Genomic DNA, 18,362 nt, shown 5'->3' with positions numbered 1-18,362 from the left:
TAATTGTTATTTATTTAATTTTATTAAATTTCATAATTCATATATGAGAAAAAGAAATTAAGTGCTGTCAGAGACCAAACTACTTTGCATACGTACCAAAAAAAGGCGCTTCAAATGACGCAAGAAATTATGCAATTTATTTGCTCCCTTCACTTGTATTTCCATCGGAGTGCTCGTACTCTCTTATCAGCGAAAAGCCTCGGGGGGATCGTTGCTCTTTCGTGAATTCAGGCATTGTGCTGCTAAGATAATTCTAGTTATAACTTCTTTGCTCCTACTTTTTATATTTGAAAGATCTTGTGAAGATACTGTTTAGGCTGTCTTAACCTAGTTGGGGGAAAGAAATAGATTTGACTCTGACTTTGTTGGACTTGGTGTTTTTGGATTTTAAGCCAGATTGTACACCTACCTGTGTTTTTTCAAGTCGAGACCTATTCCAATAGGCTTTTTCAAATCTTAAAAGCAAATAATAAACTGAAGCAGAAGGCTCAAAATTCAGTCTTGGACCAATTTATGCTACAAATCTATCTCTGAAACTTTTATTTACCTAACGTTACAACTTTCTGAATTAGTGCAAACTTGACCTTCTTCAATTTGGCTAATTTTGCTATAATACTGAGACCTTTAAGAGCGCATTTTCACAATTTTGTTTTTTTTTTTATATAAAGCCACATCACTATATTATATTACTTTCTTGAATAAAATTTTGTTTCTTTATGCTACAAAGGAGGAGATACAACTATCCAAGGTAAGATAAATCCGATTTCCTATTATCTTTGGTAAAAGTATTGATGTCTAGAAACATCAATTAAAAATAAAGACACGAAAATCTACAGAAGTGAACCGCAAGTTAGTCGTGAGGTCTTTCGGATCAGTGTTTATTTTCGTGATACCTAATTTGAAATGTCAGATTAACGAGAGCTTTTTTTAAGAATAAAAAGTTCTATACTATTAGTTCATTCCTTTTTCATATTACATATAAAAAAGAACAAGTTTTTCCAAATGAAAGTAAAGATTGACATTAATATTTGAAACGAGGAAAAATTATTCTGTATTTGAGGAGGACGGCCCTATCCTCAACTTCCCCCACTCATTATGGTAAGGTTTTACTGTGCTTTAAGAACATTTCTTATTGCGAATCAACAGCCTTTGTGTTTGAAAATTCATTTCTAAACGATTAGGAGAAAAAGTACTCAATCCTTCGAAGGAGTGCTTACACTAAAACCCCCTTTCCCACTTTAAATTGGCCTTTAAAGATTTTAGTCTGCACGGTGATCGGCGTTTAGTGCTTCAAGACGGATTGTTTCTCCCGGGCTTGTTTTTTGCAGCTAATATTGTGCTGTTTTGGGTGTCTTTATCCTCTTCTTCAAAAAGCTGACAGGCTTGAACTACCGCGAATTCTGTCTCAGGTGAATCACCATCCATCAAAACGTCTGAGTCCATGTTCATCCCTTCCAAGAATGGAGGGTAGGTTAGGTTAGGTTGAGGTCAGTAGGGAGTAATAATAACTCCCTAGTAGACCTCAGGCTCTGGGATTTGCTCCCGCAGTAGAGAATCAGTACGACTGCTTTCAGGCTTCCTTGGTGGAGCCCCCATACGTCACCTCAGCCATCCTTCTGGCTTGCCAGTCAGTGCATGTCAATAACTTGTTTAACTATTTTCCAAATCACAGGGCAGCCTTCTGTTTAGCTAGAACGGGCATGGATCCCTCCATTTTTTGCAAACACCTCTGAAACCATGTTTAATCCACTGTACCCTTTTCCTTAGCCTCCTCCCAGAATCATATATCATGTCTGCCTCATTAACAAAGGCCATTTACCATCTATCTATCCAAGTTTGGTGGTGTGTGAATAAAATGCACCTTCTCGTGGTACTACACTAGGCAGAGTGGCAAGTGGCTGGGCAGCAACTAAAATTCGCAGTAGTGGATTTATCCGAACTCCTTAGAAACCAATTCTTATCCACTTTAACCTTTCCCTCAGCTTCCTCACAGAATTATATATCCGCTCCACCACCTTAACAAAGGCTAGTTGTCATTTGTCTATCGAAGTTTTCTGGTGTGTCCACAAAAAGTACCTTCTCGTGAGAATACACTGGGCAGAGTGCAAGTGGCTGGGCAACAGCTAAATTTAGCAGTAGTAGATTCATACATATGACTGGTAAAGTACGGACTATTAGTCCCAGGGACACCACGTGAAGATTGTACACGTCTCACTTTTTCTCACTGGACATCTATTTTTGTTTTTATGTTGTTATTGATGATACAACAAACAGAAAACCCACTGCTTGAACTACAAATTATTTTCAGCAAAATACAATTAATGCTCTAACCTTTAGAAGGTTTTTGAGGATGGTAGACTTTTTCCCTTTTGTGTGATTTAGGAACAAAGAATTTTGCTACTTCCTATTCCTGCCCATTCCCTTCTATAGATCTCTTGCTCTTCTGCTCTTTACTCATACTCGTCCCAGCTTTCCAGACGGGCATTATAGCCTGCATTTGTGTCACAAATAATGAAGATCTTTTTTGTATATTTTATAGATGACCTGAGCGGTGAAACAAGAGTTCCTCCTGGTAAAAAGTTAGAGGATTTGATACGATTGGCTGAATTATGTGTAGATCTTCTACAACAAAATGAAGAGCATTATTCTGAGGTAAGTATTAAATCTGAATATTTACTGAAATAACTTCAAAAGTATAATTTGGTTTATGCAAACATAAAACATTCAACCAACCTGATCCTTAATATGTGGAAAATATTAATTTTTATAATTTTTTTATTAAATATACCAAATAAGTTTTTAGATATATTTATCACGTAATAATGTAACACCTATGGATGGATGGATGGATAAGTGTATTTCAAAAACCCGTGGGCCATATACACACAAAATATAAATAAATAACAGACAAGCAAGGAAATTAACAACAGTACGAACACGCACAAAAAAAAAACAGAATTCAACGCAAAAAGTACCTAATCTAACTACAAAAGAAATTAATCATATAAAACTTTTTCTTCTTATTAAAGATTTTTCTATATATACTCCCACTCGAAATATTGTGGTTGGGTTACTATTTTGTAGAATACCCGGAAGCATCAGATTAATCCCATGCAAATAAATTTCCCGTAAATCCAAGAGCACCGGGCATTTCCGGAGAAAATGATCCAAGTCTTCATCATCATCTTTACAAAGAGGACAAAGATACCGCCTATCAGGACCAACTATCATTTTATTTTTGTCGAATGTTAACACCTATGTTAAATATAGCTAAACTGTATTTTATTGCACAATAATTGTGTAAAGATTGGACCAAAATAACAATGAGAAAGTAAAATTTAATATTAGCTATCACATGCTTACAAATATTATCCTAACTTAAGGAGGAAAAATCAGATGGACGTCGGATGTTTTCTATGTTGCAAAAAAGTAATTCTTGGAGCTAATCCATGCTTTCAGCTCAAATCCATTTTTGAACTCAGTATGTTGACAGTGTGCTTTCTACAGAACTTAATTCAATAATACCTATGCTTCAAAGCTGCTGTTTAGGCGAGGGGCTAATCTTTACTTGCTAACAGAAATACAAAACTGAAAATTGGAAACTGAATTTTGACTGTAGAAAAACTACATTTTGCTTGAAGGGAAGTAGGGAAATTAGTAGTCTATTTGCTAAGGGAATTAAGTGGTCTATTAATGTGAACGCACATTTAAGTTTCAGTTTTTCTGAACCTTTGAACATGCGATGTTCATATGTTCAAAGGAACTTTCTGACCTAGCATATACCTAGCAAAAAAACGTCTGTCCAGTATGCTTTTAAAAAATTTCGCAGGTTTTTCCTCTCTCTTTAAGTAATTTAGATTCAGCTATTGAGGAAAAATAGTTAGTGATCATTGTTACAGTCAACGGTAAACTTATAATAAAGATATACTTTTCATGTGGCCATAAATTAGTAAGTTTTTTATATTCCAAAACTGACAAGATACACCATAGTAAGTTTTATCATGAAATTTCTCATGGCTTTAAATTTCAAAGAGCTTATTTATAGTGATTACCTGAAACTACCACGGAACAATTTATTGTAATTGCCTTTCTTGAACGTATTTTGATTTTATCGTGGTCAAATCGTAAACCTATATTTCTTAAATTACTAAATAAAAGAGGATTTTAAAGTATAATATATTCATAAATTCTAGCGAGGTCCAAAAACGTTGAAGTCCAATGATTCTAAAAAAGGAGTTGCTACATCCTTGTCTTGCAGCTCCGAAATTTGGTCTTCAAACAACACAGAGGGAGACCAATAAAAGGGTTATCGACAGAAAGACTGAATGTCAGGCATCAAATTTTGTCAAATTTGTCTTACAGGACTTCAAAGCTGTTGTAATTTCACTTACCTATGATCAGTGATGTGTTTTTTTTTGTTTTTTCTTTTTTTCAATTCTGAAATTACAAACCACGTCCATAGGAGGACTATGGATCAGCACTCCATCCCTCAAGTAGCAAAAATACAATATTTAACAAGCGATTCGCAAACATGAAGCTGCGGATCTGAAACTCAGGACTAATACTAATACTAAGTGAATACTGTCGATGGAACCCATTTAGAAGGATTAAGGTTGACATAAGTACGATTGCTGTATAAATTTGATAGTACCCATCACATCAGCCATTTAAACACACCGTCTTTATTGGTTCGGCCGTTGCATATTTATCCTTGAATCTAGCTCTTGGTGGTTTGGAAAGACCCAAGGGATGGCTCTGTGCTAATTAAAATGAATACTACATCGAACAGATCTAGAACCATGTCGTCCATCCTGAAGAGAAGCACCATCTATGGTCATTGATCGTTCAGACTAGATATCACAAATTATGCCTGGATCTCCCTGTGCTAACGGATCACCACAACGGTATCACCAATAAGTAAATCAATTCCAAGAAGTAGGCGATTATTTTCCAAAATGTGGTGTTTTAAATTTTGGATTCTTGCTGGAACATAAAAGTTGTTGCTTATATGAAAATAATTTTTCGATACATTCTTTAATTTAATTGTTCTGTCTATAGAATAGTTGTAGAAAAAGGAAAAAAGAAGCGATTCTTATTGTCAGCAATATGACGGCATCTTGTCCAAATTTGAACCGGGAATTACTACCTGTTTTCGTTGAAAAATGAATGAATATTGCAATGCTTACGTCAAAAATTAAAACCCACTGTGTATATTATTTTTATTATTTTAAACACCGGTGTATGGGCATCATGTTTGGACGGTGGGAGGGACACTACCCTCCAAATGTACTTTGGCTGTCGATAAAACTAACTGAATGTGCTAAATTATGGCTCGAAGTTCCAAAATGTAATTGCAGTGTTATTAATGTTGCCAAAAATTCTATTTTGGTTGGTAAAAGTTAGTAAAGGCAACTCTCTACCTAAACTAACAATTTACTCTGAGAACTGGAACTGGAGGAGGCAAAAAAAACTTGTTCTAGTTTCGCGTAACTGATTAGCTTTTACTGAAAAATAGTTAAAATTCGATCTTGGCTCAAACTCAAATTCTGGTTGATCAAAAACGTTTCTAGTGCTCTTTGGTTCTCTTTACATTTTCTTGTGCAAAAAGTGTTCTGGTTTTGGGAGTCTTTTTAGCTTTTACTGAAAAATATTCAAAATTGATCTTGGTTCAAACTCAAATTCTGGTTGATCAAAAACATTTTTAGTGCTTTTTAGTTCTTTTTACATTTTCCGGAAGCAGAATTTGTAATACAAAGTAGCAAATATTTTAATACCCTAAGGCAAGTCAACTTTTGTTAGAGTTCCTGCTTTTTATTAATTAGGGGGATATGACCATGATAATCTTACCGTATTGAAGCCTTTTAGATGTACTAAGTGATGCAGTAGGTGTACAAAGTAATACAATAGGAGTACAAAGTGATTCAAACTCTGTCAAAATATAATTTCGAATTTCCACAGTATTCTTTTCTTTCGCAATTTTTACGGTAATCGTCGGACTTGGTAAAGGGTTTTATATGTTTTATCCTCGCTACTTTTATAGAACATTTTTTTAGATGAAATTGACTCTTTTTTTCTCTGATGTGATCGGACAAATGCTACTCAAGGATCCGATATAGCTTCTTTTTAATGTACCAAATAAGAGGCTTGAATTGTAATGCTGACATATAAAAATTTCGTGCATGCTGCACTCATGCAAAACGTGTACAATGCGTTAATTGTATGAAAGGAGTATTATGTTTCTATTTATATCTCGTTCGCAACAACAAAACTATGTTTATCGAATGCGGCTACAAAACATGAATTCAAATTAAATATTGCTGTTACTAAGTTTTAGGCTTATTTTTCATTGAGTCTTGTTGAGTTTTGCATGCCAGTCCTGAAAAAAATATTCGCATTTTCCCCAACCATTCTGCTTTTTGCAAGCCAGCCATGATATAGACAAATAAAGTTAAATTGTTCACGAAAGTTTTCAGTGTGTTTAATAGAACTTGGTAACTATGTAGGAATTTTTTGTTTCTCAGAGACATAATTCCTCTGTGATTATCAAGTTCGGAAACCTCTGATTATCTGATTATCAAATTTGTATTCGTAACCAAATGATACTGCAGGATGTTTAACATAATATAGTGGCTATAGCCTGTATATATCAGTCTAGCTAAGGATTTTACTTGGGATGCAACATCCAGCTAACCGGAATGGGCTAATTCACTATACTGTGACAGATATTGGCCTTAAAATTGCTTTCGAGCATTTCCTGAGCATTTAATTCTAAGAGATTTGCTTGGGAGTTGACCATGCTTCAGAGCTACTCAAATTGACACTATTCGGCTGATTATCAAGGCTACTAAAATTCATTTTATAAGTGCTTCATAAACAATAATCAGCTGTAGGATATCTTACATGTATCACCAGCTAGAAAATCTTTAGAATGAAATGCCCCTCATAAATGACTTGCTTTCTCCCTCTCTTTGCGAAAGTTCCCTAGCTACACCCATGATTGAGTCGAACGTTAATGTACATCCTTTTAAATGACTGGCTGCCCCCTTATACCAAGAAAATTCCTCAGCTACGCCCATGCTTGATCCTAGTGTTGTGATCTCCTTGTATTACTTATTGTACTATTAAATCCTCAGAATTTAATATCAAACTAAATTTTAATATAAGTCAGTGAATTTTCGTCTCTCAAATGACTTTCTGTACCTCTACCCCAAAAAAATTCCCCAGCTACGCCCATACTTGAGCCTAACGTTGTGACCTCCTAATGTTATTTCCATTCATGTATTTAAGTGTGTTGTGTTTGATTTGATTATGATAACATTGTAACGAGCAGCTTGTCGTTATCTGCTGAGTCTGAGTCATGTTCTGAGTCGAGTCTATGCTGAGTCTATGTTCACTTGCGCTGTTTTACTTTTCACTCTATATGTGTCATTCTAATTCTTTCCTCTTTCCTCTTTTTATCTACTTAAGGTATATATTAGGTATAATATATATATATAAGGTATCTACTTATATATATATATAAGGTATCTACTGTAAGTATATATTGACATATCTTGCGCATGAAATTTGCGTATGCGCTAATTTTTGCAAAAATATACCCCACTGCTTTTTTTACATTTATCGTAGAAAATAGCATCCCCATGGTTTTACTTTTCAAGAATATTAGCGTAGTGTGTTTTAACTGCATTGCCACCTTAACGAGACAACTAGAGTGAAATTAGCTTGTTTAATGCATGAATCTCTATGAGGATATTGAATTTTGATGTTCTTTTGAGAATTCGCAAGGGACTCATATTGCTTGTCATTCCGTTATTGGCTGCTCCAGAGTATTTTGCTCGTTTAGCCCAAAGGCCGTTTTTATCCTTTTTATTTACGAAAAACTTCCTGGCACATAGGCCTCTTCACTGAGCTGGGCTGTAGTGAAGGGCGGTTTGTTCTTAAAAAATTGCACAAGACAATCATTAGAGGTAGAGAAAAGACTACTATTGCCCTCAAGGGGAAAGACCAGAAACTTACCTTCTCTACCTGGAATTTGAAGCAAATACATTTTGCAGCGTTTTGAGCTAAAATCATATCCAATCGAGAAAATATAAGAATGGTCATAAGTTTAAGGTTTGTCATTGAGATATTCTCGATATTCTGAGTGAAGTTCTTCTTGCGAAAACAATGCAACAGAAAACAGCCTCGACTTCATCATAAGAATATGTCTGGTTAAACCTTAGAATCAGCCAAAAAATTCTTGATACCATGAGGCATGTAAGCGGTTCAATAGCCATCCTCCTCCTTTGATGTGACATTGTTGCTAGTAAATAGAATCTAGTAAGTAGAATCTAGTAAATAGGAGGCAAAATCATGTTTAAGAGGTTTGTAGATTTCTGTGTTGTTTCTATAAAATATTCGGATGAGAGGGCCATCAGATACTAGGTCATCAGATACATCAGATACTATCAGATACAACTATAAAACTCTTTTAATCTTTTAATGCATCCGCGTTTGAGCTTTCTTCCTCATCTTGAGGTAGTTTTTTTTATTTATTTAAGATGGAATAAAATAGATCTAACCTTCTAAATTATCAGTCCTTGCTAATCATAGTTATTTGGTGACGTTTGTTTAGCATTGCGTTATGTTCTTTCACAGTTTTTTTTTCTTAATAAAAAGTTGCAAGAATGTTCAGTCCAGGCCTGATCAAATTATAAAGGATTTAGGCCAAACACCAGTAAAATAAAGCAGCCTCGAGCCATAAAATGTAAACCCATAAAACGAAAGAATAGTGAACATTTTCTTAATCTCAATATTAATTTACATAACGGCTTTCTGTAGCCAATTATAACAAACAACAAACACACATTAAAACGTTACAGCTGTGAAGGTAAATGTATAGGAACTATAGGACCAGATATTTCGAGAGGCAGGGGCGAAATTTTCCAAATGTAAGTAAGTAAGTAAGTAAGACGGCACTAGACCCTTAAAGTCCAAACCGGCGGTGCCAATATCCGTTTCATGGCCCTTCAGCTAGGAAGTGCAAGGGGGGTTGGGGGCCAACCATCCTGTGTTTTTGCACATCCTTCCTGCTTACCTTCCCCAGATTTCTCTAGGTGCCCATTTAGAGCTGGGTCGACTCTGGCTGAGCTTACAGAGTCACCCCACTGACCCCCGTCCCAAACTAAATAACTGGTCACAACTGGGATTGAACCCACGCCCCTTGGACACAGGATTAGAACAGGAATCCAAATGTAGGCAAATTAAATCGAGAATACAAGAAATGATTGGAAAAATAGAAGAATCTTGGAATTTTAGATCATATTCGTTTTGAGTTTCTATTTTTTTCTTCTAGATTATTTTGAAGAAGATTTTTCTATGGACATATAGTGTTTCATAGTATTCTGTACATTTTTATAAGAGAAAAAAACGGAAACATTTAATCTGAATCAAGAAGCAACTTAGAAACGCGTGAGAATTCGAAAAATCATTAGAAAATAAAAAAAAGACTTTTTGTTTGTCACACTTGGTAAAAGTTACCGTCTAAGCTGTTATAGAAGAAGTATAAGACGATAAAGGCAAAACCTTCATCGGTCATAGTGTGACCAATTAAGACAAAGTAATCAAATAGAACAAGGGGGATTGCTTTCTGATAATTCAATTGTAAAAAGGGTGCCCAGCATCATTGGTTTACGTCTATGACGTATTTTCATACGCCAAGAAAGCTATTCCTGTAACGAGTTAACTAAGGTTGACCAACAAATCTAAATTAGCAACAAAATAAAAATTTATGGATGGTCAAATAGCTGTTAAAAACTAGGCTGCTTCTCCTTTTCGATATTTTTAGCTTGTAAAAACAACAAAAAGTTTTTGAGTCACACAATTTTTATGGCACTTGGTATTAACCAAGTGACATATAGCAGTCGCCAATTCTGTCGGTCTGTCGGTCTGTCTGTCGGTCTGTCTGTCGGTCTGTCTGTCGGTCTGTCTGTCGGTCCCGGTTTTGCTACTTTAGGCACTTCCAGGTAAGCTAGGACGATGAAATTTGGCAAGCGTATCAGGGACCGGACCAGATTAAATTAGAAATAGTCGTTTTCCCGATTTGACCATCTGGGGGGGAGTGGGGGCCCGGTTAATTCGCAAAAAATAGAAAAAATGAAGTATTTTTAACTTATCAGCGGGTATTTGGATCTTAATGAAATTTGATGTTTGGAATGATATTGTGTCTTAGAGCTCTTATTTTTAATCCCGACCGGATCTGATGACATTGGGGGGAGTTGGAGGGGGAAAACCTAAAGTCCCGGTTTTGCTACTTTAGGCACTTCCAGGTAAGCTAGGACGATGAAATTTGGCAAGCGTATCAGGGACCGGACCAGATTAAATTAGAAATAGTCGTTTTCCCGATTTGACCATCTGGGGGGGGGAGAAGGGGCCGGTTAATTCGGAAAAATAGAAAAAATGAAGTATTTTTAACTTATGAGCGGGCGATTGGATCTTAATGAAATTTGATGTTTGGAATGATATTGTGTCTCAGAGCTCTTATTTTAAATCCCGACTGGGTCTGATGACATTGGGGGGAGTTGGAGGGGGGAAACCTAAAATCTTGGAAAACACTTAGAGTAGAGGGATCGGGATGAAACTTGATGGGAAAAATAAGCGCAAGTCCCAGATACATGATTGACATAATCGGAACTTATTTGCTCTCTTTGGGGTAGTTGGGAGGGGGGGAGTAAGTCTTAAAAATTAGAAAAATGAGGTATTTTCAACTTACGAACGGGTGATCGGATCTCAATGAAATTTGATGTTTAGAAGGATATCGTGTCTTAGAGCTCTTATTTTAAATCCCGACCGGATCTGGTGATGGGGGCGGGGAGTTGGGAGGGGGAAACCTAAAACTTGGAAAACACTTAGAGTGGAGGGATCGGGATGAAACATGGTGGGAAAAATAAACACAAGTCCTAGATAGATGATTGACATAAACGGAACGGATCCGCTCTCTTTTGGGTAGTTGGGGGGGGGGGTTAATTCTGAAAAATTAGAAAAAATGAGGTATTTTTAACTTACGAATGGGTGATTGGATCTCCATGAAATTTGATTTTTAGAAGGATATCGTGGCTCAAAGCTCTTATTTTAAATCCTGACCGGATCTGGTGACATTGTGGGAAGTTTGGGGTGGGGAGACCTAAAATGATGGGAAACCCTTAGATTGGAAGGATTGGGATGAAACTTGGTTGGAAAAATAAGCAAAAGTCTTGCATACGTAATTTACATAATTGGAATGGATCCGCTCAATTGCGGGGGGGGGTAATTCTGAAAAATAAGAAAAATAACGTATTTTTAACTTACGAAGGAGTGATCGGATCTTCATGAAACTTCATATTTAGAAGGACCTCGTAACTCTGATATCTTATTTTAAATCTCAACCGGATCAAACGTAATTGGGGGGGGGGCAGTTGGGGGACTGGAAATCTTAGAAAATACTTAAAGCGGTGAGATCAGGATGAAACTGGATGGGAAGAATAGAAACCTGTCTAAGATACGTGACTGACATAACTGAACCGGATCTGCTCTCTTTGGTGGAATTGGGAGGGGGGAGGTAATTTTGAAAATTGAGGTATTTGTAACTTACGAAAGGGTGACCAGATCTTAATGAAATTTGATATTTAGAAGGATCTTGTGCTATAAAGTTTAACTTTAGGTTCTGACCTTCTCACAAGTGCCAAATGAGCTCTTGGCTCTTGGCTCTTCCGACCTCGTCCAAATGAGCTCTTGGCTCTTCCGACCTCGTACCATATGAGCTCTCGGCTCTTCCGACCTCGTCACAAGTGCCATATGAGCTCTTAGCTCTTGTTTTTACAAGAAGTTCCTTTGTCTTGGAACATCTTGGAAATTTTATGCTGCCATTCGAGAAAAAATGAGAACAACATGTTGTATGTGAATCAACTGATGCTTTTGGTTACATCTTTAATATACGTACATGTTATAATCATTAATGCTTCTTTCAATAATCTAACCACCTAAGCTAAATTGTTTGAAATTGAGGCTTCTACTGTCTAATTTATTCACACCACATTATTTTTTTTTCTTCTTTACTTTTTTATTTCCGATCATTCGCAAAAAATTAAGCTACTTTTAGTTAGCGAGGTACGGTACGAGGCAATACAAATTTTTGTATTGCCTCGGGCCCTTTTGTATTGCAACATTGGATCTTGCCGCATCTGTCTTTAGAATCAGGAATAATATTTGTGCTAAAATACAGCCTGTAATGTGCACCGCATTGGTTAAAAGGGTAAAAATCATGCATAGACCCTCTATCTAGGGGTCAAGAATAGATGATGAAAGAACCCCTCCTTGGTAATGTATGGCTTCGCTTATATTAGTTATCCCAGAATTCTTAAGGCATGACCTGTTTTTGTTATTTCATTCCGTCTTTTTATCGATTTTCTTATTTACGTATATACATTAGCATTTCTTATGACTACTTTTGACGTTAATTTCCTTCTCTTTTAATAATGCTTTTTTCTTAATATTCTCGGCTGTATAACCTGCAAAACAGTCATCTGCTGAGGGCACATGCGCCCGAGGGTGTTAGGTTCCCTGGCTAATAATCCAAAGGAGGTAGGCTATCTGACTAATGAACTGGATTTCAGAAATATAAACGAGATAAAGACAATGATTTTTTGGGCCAGTTTCATGTGCATGAAGCATAAATTTTCCAAGCATCATATTTTACACTCTACTTATTATTCGCTAGATCTTTGAATATATTGCGGTTAAACCTTTCTTTGGTAGTCGATACGACAAGATGGTACCATAAATGGGCCTCTACGTTCTCGTAACATCATATATTTGGATTGTTTGCTGAGGCGACGCGTAGGACAGGTTCTTCTCCACTTTAGCGTATATCTTTGAAACCTTCGCATTTGAAATAACCTTTTACGAAAATTGTGACTGCTGCTACTACTGATAACGCATTGTGGCACCAAGACACCTAAGGTGAACACCGTTGCGCATACTCCTCCTTCGCCCCAATCTATTCAGTGCCTCACGCTTTACCCCCTCCGTTGAAGGTACAATTTCTTTTATTTCTTTTTTTTACCTCTTCTCCCCTCATTTGTGGTAGACCTGATTTTCGTCTGGGCACAGATTAAACCAAAAAGCAAACTTTTTGGCAATTTGTCATGTCTTATTCATAAAACGTGCCATAACATCTTAAGGGCTGGAAATACGTAGCTTTATTCAGCGCCGATTTACCAAATCGGCATCGATTTGCAAAGAAAACGGTGCCGATTTAAGCTTCAAAATTTTCTAGTTTTCGGTCCGATATACAAAAATGGCGCCTAATTTCATCATGATATAAAATGAAAAGACATATTTAATCTCTCTTTATTTTCAACGGGAAAACCAAAACAACTAAATAATAATAAAACTAATTTAATATTTGATTGCAAAAGAACTTCATAATTTAATAATGAAAGAATTTAAAATTCATTAAAAAATCTTTTGATGAAAAAAAAAATAAAAAAAAAATAAAAATTTGAATAATAAAAGAGCTTAATAATGATAAAAGAAGAGCTTAATGATAATAATAAAATAACTAAATAATAAATTGAGATTAATCATGCAACTGTCGATAATCTGCAGTTGACTATTGGTGTCCATGATATTTGCTTTTGAAACTCTCGCGCAAAGTGGTACCGCTATCATTTGTCCACTCTGCTGTTGAAATCGGTACCCGAAAAAGCTAGGTGTGTCCAGCCCTTTAACCTGTTTTCACTGCAGCCAGAGCAAACGAGACTGTACCACGTTTTTGTTTGAAACAGGATAAGTACAACGAGTGCCTGAAGCTATCCTTAGATAGTTCTTCCGGGAACATCCAACAAACATTCTTCAGTCCTTAGAAGCGCCCATGCTTCGGAGCCATGATTAGTCGCTGTCTTTACCATAGCTTCCAATATTCTAACTTAGTCCGCAGGCTTATTCTTCAAAACTTCTTCTTTTTTTAATGCGAATAATCTTGATTATTCTGTATTTTGTATCTTCATTGCCTTCACCATTTTTTCTCGTAATTCTACCTTGGTAAGTAAGGCTTTTCACTACATCGATTGCCTCTTCGCTTAATTCTCATGTTTACTCTTATTTATTCCTACTGTAAGCGACTTAGTCTTCTTAACATTAATTTTCAAGCCTATTCTTGTACAGTGTAGTGTCAAACCTTCAAGAAATTATTTCATTTTGCTAACTTTTTATCTAGGAAACCCAAATTATCTACATTATCTAAGTCATATAAACAACAAAAGTTAAAACAACGAGGACAGTAACAACGATTCATCTAAGACAGTAAAATCTTTTTATCCCTAAATAAATATTTCGGCTATATATCCTAGGGCCGGTCTCAGCAAAGCACATATAAAAATAAAATAAGACATCCAACAATAACGAAAAATTAATCCTAAAAATGGGAAAATGAGAATAATAACAAAAGATAAAAAGGTAAAGAATACGGTAATGGACTTTACAGTCCCTACCGGCGGTGCTGATCTCCATTTCTTGGCCCTTCAGCCAGGAACTGCAATGGAGGTTCGGGGTACAGCCATCCTGTCCTTTCGCTCACTCTTCCTGCTTACCTTCCCCAAATAACTCCAGGTACCCATTTAGAGCTGGGTTGACTCTGGCTGAGCTTACACAGTCACGCGACTGACCCCCGTCCCAAACAAAATAATTAGGTACACTAGGATTCAAACCCTCGCCCTCTCGGACAAAGAATCCTAAATCCCGCGCACCAATCCACTCGGCTAGGATAATAACAGCCAGTGAAAAATAGAAGAAAACTATGCAAATATTTTGGATGAGACCTCCGCTTAACCGTCTTCAGTGCAGAATAAAATAATAAAAATACAGATAAAAGTTGACAGGACAATATAAAAAAGACAAACAAACACTAAATTTCAAAGAAGACTAACAATGAAAGGGTAACTCAGAAATTATTTACTTACAATAAAATGCATGATAATTAGAGCTAAAACTGAGCAGTCACAGAATCATGACGAAATTCATCCAGGACTCGTAATCGAATTCTAGAAGAATTTTACTTTCCTAATAGTAGCTAAGATGGGACGGATACCTAGCCTCATCGCTAAAATACCTTCTTAGAATAATAAGTAGAAAAACTTGGAGATATAAAAAGAAACATCCTCTATCCATCATCCTAATATTCATCATCATTTATCCGTAAAACGCGCCCTAGTCATCATTACTTTGACGGTTGACTAAAAATTACAGGCAATTCTTTTTACTACGAGTGCAAAACCAAATACAATGTTAGCGCCTTTTGTGTATTATCAAATTAAAAAAAAAAAAACAGTTGTTTCTACTGAAATTAAAAAGCAAAATTAAAATTTAAGACGAACAGAAATTATTCCATAGATGAGGGGGGTTGTCCCCTGCTCAATACCTTGCTCTTCACCCTAAAGTTTTAAGAACTTAAAAAAAATTGTTTATTCCATTAAGCTCCCCTGTGATTCTGGAGTTGTTCTTACAAAAATGGGAATAAAATTCGAACTTTAGTGGAAAGAGTGACGTACTGAGGAGGGGGCGATCCCCTCATATACGGAATAATTTCTGTTCGTTTTAAGTTTTTATGTTGCTCCTTACGTTAAGTAGAAAAACTTGTTTTTTATTTAGTTTTCGATCGTGATTTTAAGGAATACCGAGAAACTTGGCTTTCTCTCCATATGATATTTTCCATCCTCCTTGGAAAATTTTTTGCTGACGATCCCACCCGAAAAATTCCCCTCAGTATACTTTCGTATGAAAAGGACTTAAATGTCTAATCGTTTTTCGAATCATACCGGAAATCCCCCCCCCTCTTATGGAAATAATTTCCTGGAAATCCACCTCCCCCAATAGAAAGTTGATCCCAGGAAAGCAGAATATATTATAAAAAGCAAAAAGCAGAATGGTTGGGGAAAATGCGAATATTTTTTTCAGGACTTCCATCCCCCTTGGAAAATTTCTTGCTGACGATCCCACCTGAAAAATTCCCCTCAGTATACTTTCGTATGAAAAGGACTTAAATGTCTAATCGTTTTTCGAATCATACCGGAAATCCCCCCCTTTTGGAAACAATTTCCTGGAAATCCACCTCCCCCAATGGAAAGTTGATCCCACGAAAATTTCCCGTGGAAATTTTCCCATTGAGGATTTTTTTCCACAGAAATTCTCCCTCCCGACAGAAAAATCATCCAGACAATTCCAACTCCGCTGAAAATTTCTCAGGGGCAATTCCCTCGGAAGATCTCCACATGTGAAGTTGAGTCGGTAAATAGAAAGTAATACAAATAAAAACAGTGTCGTATAGGAATTCTGGTAAATTTCCCCTGGAAAGTTCACACCCTAAAACTTTTCTTTGCCGCAGTAAATTCTCCTCGTGGAAAACCTTTCTCGTAGAAAATTCTCCTCCCTCCTCCCTCCTGAAAAATGTTTGTATATTTCTCTATAACAAATACTATGCTTTAACAATGGGCAAATTTCATAAGTTAAAGCCTGTTCCCAAGGGGCTTCGGGGTGAGGCATGTTATCCCCTAAGGCATAGTTATTGGACCTTTCAACTGTGTTGGGCAAAACGGCTGTCTCAAAATTTTAACCAGACAATTTCGGGGGAAAGGGGCGAAGGAGGGTGGTTAGTCGGCCTTCTATCTTTTTGGTCACTTAAAAAGGGCTCTAGAATTCTTAATTTTTATTTGAATGAGCCCTCATTTTTGGACCACTGGTTAGATAGAATCACCCCTGCAAAAAAATACAAACAAATAAATACGCATCAACGATCTTTTTGGCAAAAAATACAGAATTCCATATTCTGTAGATGGGAGCTTGATACCTCTAGAGTAGATTTATCAGATACACTGAATCCGATGGTACAATTTTCATCAAGATTCCTTGAGTTTTGGGAGCGTTTCTCCCGTTTTCGAAAATCAAGCAATTTTCTCAGGCTCGTAGCTTTTCGTGGGTAGCACTAAACATGAATCATATATTTTTGGAATCAGTATATAAAGCCAATTCGTTTTATGCATCTATTGATACAAAAACTCCTTTTTTAGAGTTTTGGTTACTATTTAGCTGAGTATTAAAGTTACTTTAAGTTCGTTAGCACGAAATCTTTGATAAGAATTTTACGGGCGAGATTTGTTTCGTATATCCCATAATAGATTGAAGGTAATTGCAAATAATTTCAATAGCTTGTAATTTGTAGTTTTTCATTGTTGAGCTCTAGAACACATCCCAAAATTCAGAATGCCAATTCTTTTGCATTATTTTAATTTTCGATTAATCGGTTTGCTTTTTTAGGCCTTTGCATGGTTTAGTGACTTACTTGTTGATCATGCGGAAACATTTTGGTCCTTCTTCGCTGTGGATATGGATACAGTTCTATCTGAACAACCACCAGATTCCTGGGATGCATTTCCATTATTCCAAATACTCAATGACTACTTGAGACAAGACGGTAAGTAAATATAGCTCTGTGGTAAAGTTCAGGCGTACTTTTGTAGCGATTTGTCTTTTAACGTGCATTGGTATGACATGCTATACCAGTGGTTTTTAGCCTTACTTCAGCTTTAAATTTTTAACTTAAAGAATATTAACAAATGTATTTTGTTTTATTTTTCTATTATAAAAATTTTCCAAACATGCACTTAAAGAAATTAAGAACTCTGGCTTGTAGAGTCATATTTATCACGATTAGATAAACAACAAATTACATATAAGAATAGTGAATCCAAGAAAGCAGACTGGGGATTCAAATCAAAGTTCCTAGCAATTCTGCCAAAGAAGGTAAAGCTCTGTCTCCCGAAAGAAGTAGCTTCTTGCTAGGTTTGATGGCTCAAATCATCGCTTAAGCAAAACAAGAGTTCATGCCACACATATAATTACATCAATTAAAGCCCGAAGCATTTAAGGCTAGAATCCTACTCGCGTAATAAACTGCCATCGGGAGATATGACAACCAGGCTACTTCTAGTGTAACGAGAGGATGTCCAAGGTCCTTTGCACACCAAAATTTAAAAATTTGCATATTCCTTTATATTGTGGATTTAGTTTTGACCTTTTTTATTTACTTCCATTTTGCACATGAGTTATCTGTCTCTCTTAATTTCAGATAACCTCAAGCACGGTCGATTTCATCAGCATCTACGAGACACCTTTGCTCCACTTGTTGTCAGATACGTAGATTTGATGGAGTCATCTATAGCGCAAGCAATACACAAAGGATTTGAGCGAGAAAAATGGGAACTAAAAGGGTAAGCAATTATGACTACAAACAGAATTTTTCTGTCCCTTTTCCCCTCTAATTCTTCTTCATATTTTCTTGCGTTAGATTATAT

At 36.2% G+C, this 18,362-nt stretch overlaps 2 protein-coding genes across 9 annotated transcripts in view; one reads left to right on the top strand and one right to left on the bottom strand.

Moving 5' to 3' along the window:
- The window catches only part of LOC136026470 (protein MON2 homolog), a 483,967-nt gene that overhangs the window by 266,987 nt on the left and 198,618 nt on the right, over window positions 1-18,362 (bottom strand). The gene's annotated exons all lie outside the window — the stretch shown is intronic.
- Window positions 1-18,362, top strand: part of LOC136026472 (calcium-dependent secretion activator-like) — a 122,519-nt gene that overhangs the window by 22,998 nt on the left and 81,159 nt on the right. For all 7 annotated transcript variants that reach the window (XR_010617294.1, XR_010617298.1, XR_010617296.1 and 4 more), the window contains exons 5-7: window positions 2,540-2,652; window positions 17,326-17,482; window positions 18,137-18,278. Coding sequence is in view for 2 of the 7 variants with exons in the window: in XM_065703082.1 (XP_065559154.1) it covers window positions 2,540-2,652; window positions 17,326-17,482; window positions 18,137-18,278 (412 nt within the window). In the remaining 5 variants the exon portion in view is untranslated. The remainder of the gene's footprint in view (window positions 1-2,539; window positions 2,653-17,325; window positions 17,483-18,136; window positions 18,279-18,362) is intronic.

This window comes from Artemia franciscana, chromosome 4 (genome assembly GCF_032884065.1).
Source record: "Artemia franciscana chromosome 4, ASM3288406v1, whole genome shotgun sequence".
NCBI lineage: Eukaryota > Metazoa > Arthropoda > Branchiopoda > Anostraca > Artemiidae > Artemia > Artemia franciscana.
The sequence above is the reverse complement of the archived record's forward strand: the minus strand, read 5'-3'. Positions and strand labels throughout refer to the sequence as shown.